Raw genomic sequence first — 15,415 nt, 5'->3', positions numbered from 1 at the left:
ACACTAGCTCAGGGCCATATAATTAGGGATCACCAAGGGCTTAAAAACCTAGGAAAATTAGTATCCCACTAAACTGCCAGGAGTAACGGGGGGGAATTAATGAACAACATCAACCTCATGAAGTTATCTTAAGTGTTAAATGAGATAGACTCTATAGTGTGAAAAGCACTTAACAAATGATAGATGACCTTATTATTTCCATCTATTTACTCTGCTAAGAAATGCCTATTATGTTACAGGCACTGTTCTAGTAAGAAGTTTGGAACTATTAACTCATTTAATCCCCATAACTTCCCTTGAGTCTAAGTACCGCTGTTATCCCCATTTCATGGATGGAGAAAACACACTACAGAAAACTAAAGGTAATCACAAAGAGATTCAAGTCACACATCTAGTTAGTAGCAGAGCCAGGATTGGAGCCCAGGGCCCCAAGCTCTAGAGACTGTGCATGCCCTTCACCACTAGACTGGCTTTCTCTCACAAGGCCTGTCACTGAAGTGATAGACCTAATAAAAATGGGAGCCACAGAAACTCTGATGCTTTATGATAAACCAAGACCCCTTTCTTTACCCTGCATGCCCAGAAAGTAGGTTGGGTAAAAACAGAATAAGATTCTTGGTGAAATCTGAGATCAGGGTAGGAGTCAGTGTTCAGGGCATGAGCTTAGAGAGGGAGGGGCTGGTCATAGGGGCAGAATGCTCCCCTCCCCTTCCCCCTGCCAGCTGTCGCTAGCCCTCCTTCTGATCCCTGCTGGGTCAGGGATGAGTATGCTGGGACACAGCTGAGCCCACCCTCTCTCATTGCTTGGGTTGGCAGAAGTGCCTTGACAGGGAAGGGAAGTCAGCCCAGGGAGGACGACCCTGCTCCTGCAGAGTCCAGGAGCTTCACAGTTCTTAGATCTTTGGCCCAGTTACCTCCTAGCTTCCAACTCATACAGGGTGACCCAAACAGCCCGGTTCAGACCAAATGAACTGTGCTGGAGCACTGCCCTGCATCAATTTATGTCAGTCTCAAGACAAGATCCGGACCATAAATACTACAGTAGCAAGAAGACAGCACTGTATCATTTCTCTTATAAATGTATCTGGGCTTAGTTAGAACATCAAAGACAAAGACATTTCATCATATTCTGGCAAAGCTCATTACAGGGCTGAAGTGTGCAGGCATTAGTAAGAGAGCCGAGGGAAGAAAAGAAGACCCACTGGATGGATATTTTGATGCTGATTTAGCTAAAAGCACCTCTCATGACAACATCCCGTAAATGGAAGGCAGGGTCTCAGCCTTTCTGCTCAGCTCTATCAAGAGGAAGCTAGAGACTGAACTCTGTGTCTGCTGGCAATACACTATGCAATGGCCTGTATTTGCAACAACAGACATGAGTACTTGTCACATCGTGCCAACTTTTTGGTCCCCTGTTCCCCAGCTAAGGCACATCATTTTGTTCCCCACAAATAGGAGCATAATATGAAGAACTCCTCAGCCAAATATATAATTGTAGTCCTTTAAAAAAAGCATGAAGGATCTGGCAATTAGTAAATTCTACATGACAGGAAATATTGACTGCTTCAGATGATGCAGCCAAAACATTCCTGGTAAACAGATTTAATGGGCCAGTCACAATACCTCATTCAGCCTTATTTGGACAACACTGTAATTTACAGCAATCCAGGCTGGCTGTGGACTAATGCTGATATGTGCACACATTAATAGTACTCTATTAGTTTGCAGGTATGTTTTCTTTGCATGGATCCCTTCATATTTCTTTCCTCTTTCTTTCTTCTTTTTTTTCTTTTTTGGGTCCTATCTCTCCCATTTGATAGGAAGTTCTTACAACATAGGGACCGTGCTCGCCATTTTCCTTTTGTTTTCACTTCAATGCCCAAGACAGTATTCTGCACAGAATTAGAAGCTAAATAAACCTGAACTGTGACCATGAGGTAATGAAATAAAGTTCTGGAACTAAGGTTATCAGAGTGGCTCTATTCAAATGATTGTTTTTTGCTTTCAAAGGGTCAGCTTCAGAGATGGAACCTTTGCTTATACAAATTTTCAAATTCTTCTTTAGATACTATTTCATAGTACCTTTATGAGTACAGATAGTACTTCCTGCATTCTCCGAAATCCAGTATTTTTTGTTTCTCTGAAGGTGAGTCCTAAGAGGAGTTCCTATGATATTCTGGTCAATAGTAGCATTATTATGGAAAGCATGGGCCTTCCAAGGAAACTCATCTGTCCTTAAAGTCTGGACTGTTGGTTTAAAAAATCATATATTTTTTGTCATTCCTTAGGTCATTGAACGGAAACATGTATAGGGAAGCAGAGCAAGGCCCCTGGAGACTCCAGGACCCTTGGAGAACAAAAAGTCTCTACTTCGACGACAGACTGTAGGAGTATGAGTTGTGACACTACCAGGTTCCAGGTGACCTAAAGGCAAATGAAGCTTGGGAGTTCTTCTTAACCTTCTAGCCCACTGATTTCTAACTGCACTCAGAGAATTAGATCAGATTAATTTGGGGAAATGCAACAACACTTATTTGAATTTATATGGCTAATAACAGTAGATGTGCCAACTCTTGGTCAGGTCTGGCCTTGACCGATGCTGAATAGACGGATGATGTGAGGGGCTTTTTCAAGTGTCAAGTATACTGCCTATCATTCTACCATTTGAGTAGCACATCTCTGGTTTTAGTTAACTACAATAGTTCCAGTGAAACATAAATGTAAGCGTTTAACAAACCAGCTCTTGGGGTGGGTGGGAGAGCCCTGATTTGCTACCAGTGATTTGACGACGGGACAATAGCAAAAATCCTGACAATGTACAAATTAGCTGTTGTGAGGGGCACCTGGGTGGCTCAGTGGTTAAGCGTCCGACTTCGGCTCAGGTCATGATCTCGCAGTTTCTGAGTTCGAGCCCCGCATCGGGCTCTGTGCTGTCAGCTCAGAGCCTGGAGCCTGCTTCGGATTCTGTGTCTCTCTCTCCCTCCGCCCCTCCCCCGCTCATGCTCTGTCTCTCTGTCTCTCAAAAATGAATAAACTTAAAAAAATTAAAAAAAAAATTAGCTGTTGTGAGTCTGTGTAAGTGGGATTCAGCTCATCCCTGACTGGTATCTGATCACTGGACAAGTGAGAAGACCCAGTAAGAATGAAAAATAAGCAAGATAGGATACGAGGCAGTGGGAAATGCAGGAAACAGGCCAGAGGTGATAGACACTGGCGACTGCAATTTTCTCTAGGGTCGCTTTGGATTGGTTAATGGGTGGGGAACGGATGAAGCTTACCTCACTCCAGTTGCCTACTGTCCAGTCCGATGGACACAAGATGTCTCTGTTGCAGGAAATGAGGGTCTTGGGCTTCAGCAGGTGCTGGCAGTCTTTAGCTGGAAGAGCCTGCTCATCAGAGCCCATGGTCTGGACGCACAGCACCGTTCGCTTCTTCTCTCCGTGGGGCCCACATGTTGCTGAGCATGCTTCCCACTCCCCGGCCCACCACCTGCAGACACACACGGACATGTGAGAGAAGATCACCAAAAGTATACGTGTACAGCCAGCCACTGGAAACAGAAACCATGTGCAGAAGCACAGGTTACAGAGCTGGGTGGTCTTTGCTGGTACTCCAGCCTCCTAGAGTAGTCAGGGCCATGGCTGGCTTGTGCAACCACGCCTCAAGTCCAGTCGAGCATACAGCATAAGTAGATGCTAAATAACAATGTCTCTGAATGAAAAGCAATATGCCCTCTCTCTTTTCAGTCAAGAAAACTGAGGTCTAGGGGCACCTGGGTCACTCAGTGGGTTAAGCGTCTGACATTGGCTGAGGTCATGATCTCATGGTTCATGAGTTCAAGCCCTGCATCAGGTTCTGTGCTGACAGCTCAGAGCCTGGAGCTTACTTCAGATTCTGTGTCTCCCTTTCTCTCTGCCCCTCTTCCACTCGCCCTCTGTCTCTCTCTCTCTCTCTCTTAAAAATAAATAAACATTGGGGCACCTGGGTGGCTCAGTCGGTTAAGCGTCCAACTTCGGCTCAGGTCATGATCTCGCGGTCTGTGGGTTCGGGCCCCACGTCAGGCTCTGTGCTGACTACTCAGAGCCTGGAGCCTGTTTCAGATTCTGTGTCTCCCTCTCTCTCTGACCCTCCCCCGTTCATGCTCTGTCTCTCTCTGTCTCAAAAATGAATAAACGTTAAAAAAAAAAAAAAATAAATAAATAAATAAATAAACATTAAAGAAAAATAAAACTAAGGTCTAGTTTTCTCTTGTACAACTTCAAGCAAGTTTGAGCCTTACTTTCCTCATCTATGAAATGAGTATAACAATACTGACTTTATATGAGTGTTGTAAATTAAACAAAATATCAATTTATATATAGTGTATAGCACACAGCCTAACACATAAGAACTTGATCATTTGTTATTATTTGTTGTTATTTTTTAAAGTCTATTTATTTTGAGAGAGAGAGAGAGAAGGAGAGGGGCAGAAAGAGAGGGGCAGAAAGCAGGCTCTTTGCTGTGGGATGTGAGGCTCTATCCCATGAACTGTGAGATCATGACCTGAGTCGAAATCAAGAGCTGGACACTCAACTATCGAGTAAAAGAATCCAATAGAATCTAGGTTCGTTCCCTGGTTCCTAATTGAATATTTTTCTACTCTAATGTGAAGCAGGTACTAAAACAATTACTAATTTTCAATTATTTAGGAGATGATCAATTGGGGGCATTACCTTCCTCTTTCCCATCTCCTGCAGTCTACCTACTACTGGTTTCACTGGTCCCTTTGATCAGAAAGCAGTAGAAAAAGAAGAAACTTAAGATAATGTCTTACTTGTTAGCTATTCTTGACAACTGAAAGAACTAAAAGTGTTTGCTAATGAATACTCTGGATTCTCTGTGGAAAACAAGGATGTGAGCTCTTTCTCTACTTCTTATCATGGATGATTTATTCAAGATTCTAGAAGGTAGAACCCATGGAAACACAGAAAGAGCTTTTTAAGAAAAAGTTATTATTTATTTATTTATTTATTTATTTATTTATTTATTTATATTTTGAGAGAGAGAGACCACAAGTGGCGAGGGGCAGAGAGACAGGGACAGGGAGAATCCCAAGCAGGCTCCCCACTGTCAGCACAGAGCCCCATTTGGGGCTCAAACTCACAAACTGTGAGATCATCACCAGAGCCACAATCAAGAGTCGGATGCCTAACTGACTGAGCCAGCCAGGCGCTCCTAGAAATAGCTTTTGAAAGTGGTAGGGAACCCTCTTTTTTTCCCCTTCTCCATCATTGTGTGACTCTTCCAGGCCCTGGGCTCAGGAGCCAGTGTCAAGTTGTTTTCTGTTGTCCATTTCACTTTTTGGATGTCTGCCATAATGTCACCTTCCTAGGAGATGTACAATAGAATACTGTTTTTATATTTATAGGCGATCTGTGACAGGAGGCTGTTGAGATGGTCTGAGGGATTGGTCAGAAGAAAAATGTAATGCAAAAAACTCAGCAAGACAAAAGCCCAACCCATTTATTTACCCCGAAAAGACAACCTCTCTGGTTTAGTCAGCACAGAATTAACAACAGCCTAACCCGATTTGGTCTGTTTTTGCCAGTGATCTTTATCCTACAAGAACGCTGCTGGCATTTCCCACACAACTGGAGAACCGATTATGCACTGTCTCCTACTGTTCTTTAGTCCCCCTACATGAGTCACTGTACTGTCCCGGTTACAACGTAAAAGTCCTATGGACTGGGGCTCTAATAGTGATTCTCACTGTAACAACACAGTGGAAGGCTTTATTTTTTTTTTTTTTTATTTTTCAATATATGAAATTTATTGTCAAATTGGTTTCTATACAACACCCAGTGCTCATCCCAAAAGGTGCCCTCCTCAATGCCCATCACCCACCCTCCCCACCCTCCCACCCCCCATCAACCCTCAGTTTATTCTCAGTTTTTAAGTCTCTTATGCTTTGGCTCTCTCCCACTCTAACCTCTTTTTTTTTTTTTTCCTTCCCCTCCCCCATGGGTTTCTGTTAAGTTTCTCAGGATCCACATAAGAGTGAAACCATATGGTATCTGTCTATCTCTGTATGGCTTATTTCACTTAGCATCACACTCTCCAGTTCCATCCACGTTGCTACAAAGGGCCATATTTCATTCTTTCTCATTTCCACGTAGTACTCCATTGTGTATATAAACCACAATTTCTTTATCCATTCGTCAGTTGATGGACATTTCGGCTCTTTCCATAATTTGGCTATTGTTGAGAGTGCTGCTATAAACATTGGGGTACAAGTGCCCCTGTGCATCAGTACTCCTGTATCCCTTGGGTAAATTCCTAGCAGTGCTACTGCTGGGTCATAAGGTAGGTCTATTTTTAATTTTCTGAGGAACCTGCACACTGTTTTCCAGAGTGTAAAAAGCGAAAGACGCTACCAAATGACAATGATTTAAAAAGACTTGTTAAATTCCTTATGCTTCCCTCTTAACAATAATCTTCAAATTGTTTGGAGGCAATTGCAGGAAATTCTGTTTCCTATATGACAGCACAAGTTGGGAGATAGAACGGGCTGTCTTGCTCCCTTGAAGTGCTCTGATGTGGACTGGCAGAGTGGAGCCGTGGAACTGATCACCAGCTCACTGAGAAAACCTGGGCCCCGGAAGATGCTGCACAGTGGCTGTCTGGCACCCAGCTCCTGCCTGCGGCCACGGCATCTCCTTTCTAACTACTGGGGCTTCATTGCTGATGGTAGGAGAGGGGGCTGTGGAATTGGTCCATTTCAAAATTTCTCTCCAAATCAACAAGCTGCATCTGTGCACTCAGCTTAACAAGCCTTCCAGGGGGAACCAGGTATCATTTACCTTGTTCTAGCAATGCTGCTTTTAGAACTAAGAGATGAAGAGATGTCAACTACAAAGCCCCAAGCAAGGCAAGAATCACAGGGACAGTGGCCAGGAGGCGGGACTATGGGCAAGGGGTCCAGATGCCTGGCTGCTGGTCTTGCCCTGACAAAGGCTTGCCTTGCCAATGAATATGCATCTCATATAGCCTGCCTGGCTGCAAGCTTCCTTAGGAAGTGACAGATTTGTGCCATTCCAAAAACTCCTTTGCCACACATTCCAAGAAGCCCCAATCACAGGGTTTTCCAAGCTTTGGAGCTTCTATAACTTGGTTGGGGCATCTCCGCTCTTCTGCTTGTGTCACCTGCATTAGTTTCCCATAGCTGCTGTGACAAATTACCACGAACTTGGTGGCTCAAATCAACAAAAACCTGTTTGTTTGTTTGTTTTTTACTTTTAAAAAAATTTTATTTTACTTTATTTTTAGGGTTTTTTTTTAATTTTTTAATTTATTTTTGAGAGAGAGAGAGAGCATGAGTGGGAGAGAGGCAGAGAGGGAGACAGAGGATCTGAAGCAGGCTCCAGGCTCCATGCTGACAGCAGAGAGCCCGATGTGGGGCTGCAACTCATGAACTGTGTGTGAGATCATGACCTGAGCTGAAGTCGGATGCTCAAACAACTGAGCCACCCAGGCACCCCAAAAAAACCTGGTTTCTAATAGTTCTAGAAGCCAAATCTGGTCTCTTATAGTTATAAAATCAGTATTACTGGGATGAAATGAAGGCATTAGCAGCACCATGCTCCCTCCAGAGGCTCTATGGAAGATCAGTTCTTTGCCTCTTTGGGTTTGTGGTGGCTGCTGGCATTGCCTGGCTTGTGGACCATCCCTCCAGTCTTTAAGGTTACTGTCTCCAAATCTGTCCCTGTTCCATCTTCATATCACCTTCTGTGTGTGTGTGTGTGTGTGTGTGTGTGTGTGTGTGTGTGTGTGTGTGAAATTCCCCTCTGCCTCTCTCCTATAAGGACTCTTGTAATGACATTTAGGGTCCAAATGGATAACTGATGATAGTATCCCCATTTCAAGCCCCTTCACTTAATAATGTCTGCAAAGACCCTTGCTCCAAATGAGGTAACATTTGCAGGCTCCAGGGATCAGGATGTCCTTTCAGCCTATCACAAGACCGCACTAAGGGTCAGCTTCAAGCTCACAGAGCTCAGCTTGTATCACATAAGAATTCCTTTATCAAGGCTCCTTCCCCATGTCCATGGGCTGAAGGGTCAACTCATCTCCTCCTGAAGAGTCCTTCAGCCTCCCGACTCTTGCCCCAACATCCTTCTCCCTCTAGCACTGGTAGCATCTTGTTGTAAAGCTACCTCCAACTAGAAATTCTGAGAGTTGAAGTGTGGAGGTGGGTAAGGTAACCACCTTTATGGAAAGTGAATTCTGAAAAGAGTGAGGCCAAGTCTTTAGCTACAGGTAAATAAGATGTCCAGAACAGAGGGGCGCCTGGTGGCTCAGTCAGTTAAGTGTCCGACTTCGGCTCAGGTCATGAGCTTGCAGTTCATGAGTTCGAGCCCTGCATCAGGCTCTGTGCGGACTGCTCGGAGCCTGGAGCCTGTATTCGATTCTGTGTCTCCCTCTCTCTCTGCCCCTCCCCTGTTCATGCTGTCTCTCTCTCTCTCTTTCTCTCAAAAACAAATCAACATTAAAAAAATTAAACCTTTCTTTAAGAGAAAAAACAGATGAACATAAGGGAAGGGAAACAAAAATAATATAAAATCATGGAGGGGACAAAACAGAAGAGACTCATAAATATGGAGAACAAACTGAGGGTTACAGGAGGGATTGTGGGAGGGGGGATGGGCTAAATGGGTAAGGGGCACTAAGGAACCTACTCCTGAAATCATTGTTGCACTATATGCTAACTAATTTGGATGTGAATTAAAAAAAATAAAAAATAAAACAAGAAGATATCCGGAACAGATTGATGTATGCTTTAAAACACAGAGTTGATACCAGAATCTTCTTTGACTGTGTTGCTTTTCTGTACATAGCCTGTGTCCCCAGCTCTACCTTGGCCTCAGCAGGTGACTGTCTGCATGAAGATCCCTTGGAACCCACCACACCTAGCAGCATGCTTGCTTTGCTTTAGACACAGCCTGGATAGGGGAGAGGTGCACACCTCTTTGGGGGATGTAATGGAGACCACAGGCTTATAGATAGATAGCCCCGGGTTCAAACCTCTGCTGTCTACTAGTTAGCTGCATGATCCTAAGTGAGGTAAGGAACAGTTCTTCCTCTATAGGCATGATAATAATTATTTTCCTCAGTAGTCGAGAACAATAAAGAGAATATATGAGGTATCTCTAAAACATCATCAAAAGTGAAGTAGGTACTTAAAAATCCCACTGTTTTCTTCTACTCTGCTCTCACATTACTTGTTTCTTCTTCTTCTTCTTCTTCTTCTTCTTCTTCTTCTTCTTCTTCTTCTTCTTCTCCTTCTTCTTGAATGTTTATTTACTTCTGAGAGACAGAGCATGAGTGAGGGAGGGGCAGAGAGAGAGGGAGACACAGAAACCGAAGCAGGCTCCAGGGTCTGAGCTGTCAGCACAGAGCTTAACACGGGCCTTGAACCCACGAACCATAAGATCATGACCTCAGCCGAAGTCACTTAGCTGACTGAGCCACCAGGTGCCCCAAGTTACTTCTGTTTCAACAAATGTGTGGGTTTTCCATACCAAGCAATTCTGGCCCTAACTGTTGGGGTTGGTGCAGACTGGGCAGGTTAGGGGCTGGGCTGCCCAGCACAGCCCCTATTGCCTTCCCTTCAGGTCCAGGTTGTCACCTGTGCTTCTCACCAGCTGGCCATGAACCAAGGGTTCCCACAATCCCAGCCAAGGGTTGGATACTTTGCTAGAGTGGCTCACAGAACTCAAGAAAACATTTTGCTTACTAGATTACTGGATTATTATAAAAGGATACAACTCAGGGACAGCCAGATGGAAGAGATTCATGGGGCAAGGTGCAGGGGAAAGGTGGCAGAGCTTCTATAACCCCCTTGGGGCACACCACCCTCCCAGCACCTCCATGTATTCAGCTGCCAGGAAGCTCTCCATACTCCTCCAGTTAGGGTTTTTTTGTTTGTTTGTTTGTTTTTAATTTTTTTTAATGTTTATTTATTTTTGAGAGAGGGTGTCAGAGTGTAAGTGGGTGAGGGGCAGGGAGAGAAGAAGACACACATCTGAAACAGGTTCCAGCCTCTGAGCTGTCAGCACAGAATCCAACTTGGGGCTCGAACCCAGGAACTGTGAGATCATGACCTGAGCCAAAGTCAGGTGCTTAACCAACTGAACCACCTGGGCGCCCCCAGAGCTTTTAGTTTTAAAATCATGATGACTATTGGATTTTATCAGAGGCATTTTTTTTTATCAGATACCAAATATATATCCTTTATTGTATCACAATATCTCAGTGCTCAATAAATGGTAACTCTTACATGGCTATAATCACCACAGTATCTCTTATGGGAAGTAACAGGAGCTTAACAACTATTCATTGGCAATCGTAAGGCCAAGGGAGACTATGTAACACAATAAAAAGGAGAACCTGAACCCCAGGGACAAAATTAGAGCCAGGAAATAACCATCTATCGTTTTAAGAGGATATCTAACCCACCAGAGCAAGTGGCTTTGAAAAGCAAGGACAGAACCCCGGGCACGCAGGCACATGTATCATGGCTGCTGTCTAATGAGCACAACAGGAATTTACTGGTACAGGGTCATCAACTTTGCGGGGAACTGGGGGTGAGGAAGCACGTGAGCCCTGCAGAGCTGTGGGCTAGTGACCAGCCCCCAGACATGACCTTTGCTTTTCTGGCTCACTCTTCCCTGAGAAGAAATTATAGAAAGTACAGCTGCAGACGAAACCTAGTGCTGGCCAGAGCTGCAGCTAGGTGAGGTGACCAAGGCGAGGTGACCAAGGTGAGGTGAGGCAGTGCCTCTGTCCTGTTGCCGCACGGCAGGATCTGGCTCCCGGCCTCACAGCCCACTCCTTCTCCACCAGAGCCCACAGAGCTGGACAGAGAATAAACCCGCTGACTCTGGCCTCTGGGGCCAGCCTGTCTGCCCCCACTAGAGACAGATATTGCTTGCCTTCACTGACTTGCCTAGACTCTTCTTTTTACACAGTTCTTCAACATTTATCACATTCTTCTAGCTCTTCTTTAGAGTTCGGTTCGTCACCTATTTGATTTATGATACCAACGAGTCCCCTCCTGTTTGACTAAACTTAGTGTGTCTTCTTAGGATTGGAATGAATGCCTGATGAGATTGGCAACCTAAATATACCCCTGTTTGTGGTCACTAGAAAATGAAGACACTCTCCAGAATTCATTCTTTCCTTCTTCCTTCACTTCCTTTCTTCTCTGTCCCTCCCCTCTCTCTTCCTCTCTCCATTCTCCTTCTCCTTGGCTCCCGACCTGCCCCCCCCCCCGCCTTTAACATAAGCCCCTACATTACAGCCACCTTCTGGGACTCCAATATCTAGAACCAATATGGTGAGCAGGAAATGAATACCTCTATAATGCTGCTTCTCAACCAAGGGTGCTTTTGCCCTTGACAAGACACTTAGCAATGTTTGGAGATGTTTTTGGTCGTGACAACCTGGAGGAAGGGGGGAGGTTGCTACTAAAATCTAAGCAGGTACAGGCCAGGGGTGTCACTACACATCATAGGGCGTGCAGGACAGCCCTGCAACAAAGAGTTATCTGGCCCCAAATGTCAACGGTGCTGAGATTAAGAGAGCCTGCTCTGAAGACCACCCTTCCAGGCAGCCGTAAGTGCAGGTGGGCCCAGTGATCTGAAGGTGAAGGCTACTGTTGCACCGGTCCAGTGCTCTTAGAAGAGCCACACCTGTTATCTGAAGAACTTTGGGGGATCCATAGAACATTCTCTTCAACAATGCTCTGAGACTTAGTCTTACCAAATAAAAAAACACAGAGCACATCTTTGTAAGAAATACTGCTCTATGGGGAGAAGATGTCCTCACTCACAGGTTGCCACAGGCTCCAACAGCATAGCCACAGACACCTGTAAAAGTTTTTCTGTATTTATTCTAATGACAAAGCTTCCCAACCTCCTTTATCACTGAGCATTGGATTACTGTTACATCAGACGCACAGAGCTCTTTTATCAGTGGTTACCTGGGTGGACAGTCCTTTTCATAGCACTTCTTCTGTCTCCCGTTGGGCTGTGTTTCTGGGTCACAAAAGGTAGCTTTCACCATCCCGTGGCCCTTCTTCACACAATGGGCAGTCTGGCGGCGGATACCTGGGGGCAGGGCAGAAAGGTTCACACGTGTTAAATCCCGAGCCCACATACCTAGTGTCAGGGAGGCCCCTGGTCATGTCAAGTGACCATGCTTATCACTGATGGGAAAGTTGTCCATAAGGTGTCTGGCTTTCAAAGTATGGATAGGGAATGGAGTCTCTACTTCACTCATGCTACAGCTCACAGTGGGTGGAAGATATCTTGCTTGAGAAGGACTACAGATAATATAGGTAGATTAACACACAATCTCATATACAGATTATAATGTAACTGTGGAGACAAGACCAATACATATATTCCAAATAAAAAAAAAGTGAGACTTAAATAACGAAAGCAGATATTGTCACCAGGTATTATAACACAATTGCTATTAGCTTAATAAAGGAACAAAGCGGGTAGGGATGTTTATATTATTAGTAAACTCTGAAAGACAGGAATAAAATTCAAAAGAATGTTGTAAAGTTTGAGGGGTCATGTTTCTAAAGTAGAAGCTTTGAGAACAGGGACTAATAATACTGCTGCCTTCGGAGACCAGGTCGGTAATGTGAGTAAGAAAAGCACACGGCGGGGGGGGGGGGGGGGGGGGGGCACCTGGGTGGCTTGGTCGGTTAAGTGTCCGACTTCGGCTCAGGTCGTGATCTCGCGGTCCGTGAGTTCGAGCCCCGCGTCAGGCTCTGTGCTGACAGCTCAGAGCCTGGAGCCTGTTTCAGATTCTGCATCTCCCTCTCTCTCTGCCCCTCCCCTGTTCATGCTCTGTCTCTCTCTGTCTCAAAAATAAACGTCAAAAAAAAAATTAAAAAAAAAAAAAAAGAAAGAAAAGCACACGAGGGGTGGCACGTTCTGTAGGCAGACCAAGAACACCTGTAGGCTGGGTTTAGCTTTGGATAAATAATAATAGTGAACACATGTAGCACTTGCCTTGTCTCAGGTGCTGTTCAGAACTGTATGTGTGTGTGTACAAATAAACAAACATATATGTACATATACAAATATATAATACGTAAAATGTATTACTTATTATCTATTTTGGTAGACAGAAACCCAAACCTCACAACAATCCAGTGAGGTCAACACTACCATTATTCGTATGTGAAAGATGAAATGGAGGCACAGTGAAGTCCCACAGGCTGACAGAGGAAAGGGACACAGCTTTTGCTAAGACATCATTACCAAGAGAAGTGAGGGGAGTGGCCAGCATGTCACGGATTGAGAGGTGGAGGGAGAGTGAGAAGGGAGTCATCATGTCTCTTGAGGGGGCTAACACTTCAATGCTGGATGTGAAATACTGGGGTAGAAGACTGAAGACTGGGACCCCACCCACCTTCTCCCCCCACCCTCCCCTGCCCACCAGGGGACAGAGCCATCAGCGTGCACACAGGTTGGTGCCCTGAACTCTCAGGGCATCCAGGCCTTGAGTGGGCTTGCTGGTGTACAGAATTCTTGAATCAGAAAGGCCACGAGTACACCGATAAGCTGGTCACCTCCTCACGTTAGCACACGGAGGGACTTCCCCACAAACACATAGCAGGCAGGACCCAAACTGGAGCCCGTTCTCCTGCCATCTGCCACCTCACACTGCTTCACACGCCCCATTCCAGCATAATCTCCCAGGCTGGCTTTCATACTCAGATGTCAGTGATCACATCTCATCATTTAAAAATGTCAGAGGGAGTTGTCATACAGTAAGTGAATCCTTTTAAATGAATCGACAGTATTTTGTTGTTGACTAAAACAGTATTTTTTTTCTTTTGAAGAAGATAAGTAACCTTTCAAACACTCAGGCTTTCTCAACTGATTAAGACTGTCTTATTCTTCTTTTGTCCTAGAAATAAAACACTGTCAACAGCTGGAAGCAACATTACAAAAGGAACTTCCGTGACACAAGGAATGAGTCATTGTTTGGAAAGACACAAACACCTGTAGAGAAGTCTTGGACAATGTGAGTGGATAGAGACTGAAATGGTGGACGCCAGAAACACTGACATGTACCTGCAGTTATAGAGCAGAAAAAAGAAAAGCTTAGATGCTTAGAAGTTTCATTGAAACTTTGGGTGGTTTGGCAAATTCTTAATGTCACAACCTAAAAGGAAACTGTCAGGTGACTCTCAGAGGTTGGAAACATCCTCCCAAAAGGCTTGTTTCTGTGCAGGAATAGCAAAAATTGCTCCGTGCTTCTGACTCCAGCAGTAGCAGAAGGACACAAAACATAACATAAAATCCCTATTGCCTGGTTGGTCTGGTGGATCAGCGTGGTGATGAACATATACTGGCTGGGCAGATAGTGTGGGGCGCGTAGGGCAAAATTAATAATGATGTGTCAGAGTTCCTCCATTGAAATTAATGGTGTATGTATCACTATATGTCACTTGTTGTTTATCTTATAAATACTATGTGTTTATGCATACGATGAACTATATAAGCCTCGTTCCACAGTAAATGCTTAAATCCATCTCAACGTTTCTGTTATTTTTATGGTCCTAAATATTACAAAAGTCTTCCAGATATTGTTAGAGACCAGTATCTTCACTCGGTTGACCCTACCTGACAATTACAGTGGACGAAGTCAGATGGATTAGTACCAAGACGAATGCAATTTTAAAGGGGTCAAAGAAGTATCTGATTCTGATTTTCCAAAGAAGTGAATTGTCATCTAGATATCAGCCTATAGTCACACATCAGGGTCAGAGTGGAATGTGTGTCCCTATTTGTAATACTCATGCTTTATCAAGGATATGTGGACATATCTTAAATGTACATGATTATTTTGAGCTTTAGTGCTATTAAGGAAAGGTGTTCATTATAGCACTACAAAAATGTTTATAACTGACTGCAGAATAGTGTAATGCAGAAATAATTGTATATTCACACAGTGGGACGGTACGCAGACCTTCAGGTGAATGTACAAAAAGCTACTTTCATTAGTGTGGACTTATCTCAAAAGCATAATACTGAGTAAAACAAGATAGAGAACGATACACAGAGTATGACACTATTTATAAGCTTAAATGCCCGAGAAACAATATTTTTTAATGTGGATGAGTATTCACATGTATAATAAGAGTATTTAACGAATGCATGATAATAACAAATACTGGTTACATGACCCTGGTTAACTCTGGGGAAAAAGGAAAGGGAGAGGAGTCAGGGAGTGCTTATCATGTGCATTTGTGCAATTTCTTTTCTTTAAAAATGAAGATTGAAATAAGCATGAGTAATGGTAAGATCTGAGAAAACTGAGTGTCTGGCATGCAAGAGTTTGCTGTTACATT

The 15,415-nt window shown here is 44.2% G+C and overlaps 1 protein-coding gene across 1 annotated transcript in view; it reads right to left on the bottom strand.

Moving 5' to 3' along the window:
• LOC102959469 (A disintegrin and metalloproteinase with thrombospondin motifs 12) overlaps positions 1-15,415 on the bottom strand; it is a 301,054-nt gene that overhangs the window by 48,356 nt on the left and 237,283 nt on the right. Inside the window, exons 17-18 of the mRNA XM_042956966.1 lie at positions 12,020-12,146; positions 3,279-3,489 (exon numbers count right to left, since the gene is read on the bottom strand). Of these exons, the coding sequence (XP_042812900.1) occupies positions 3,279-3,489; positions 12,020-12,146 (338 nt within the window). The remainder of the gene's footprint in view (positions 1-3,278; positions 3,490-12,019; positions 12,147-15,415) is intronic.

Source organism: Panthera tigris, chromosome A1 (genome assembly GCF_018350195.1).
Source record: "Panthera tigris isolate Pti1 chromosome A1, P.tigris_Pti1_mat1.1, whole genome shotgun sequence".
Lineage (NCBI taxonomy): Eukaryota > Metazoa > Chordata > Mammalia > Carnivora > Felidae > Panthera > Panthera tigris.
This window is presented reverse-complemented; position numbering and strand designations above follow the sequence as displayed.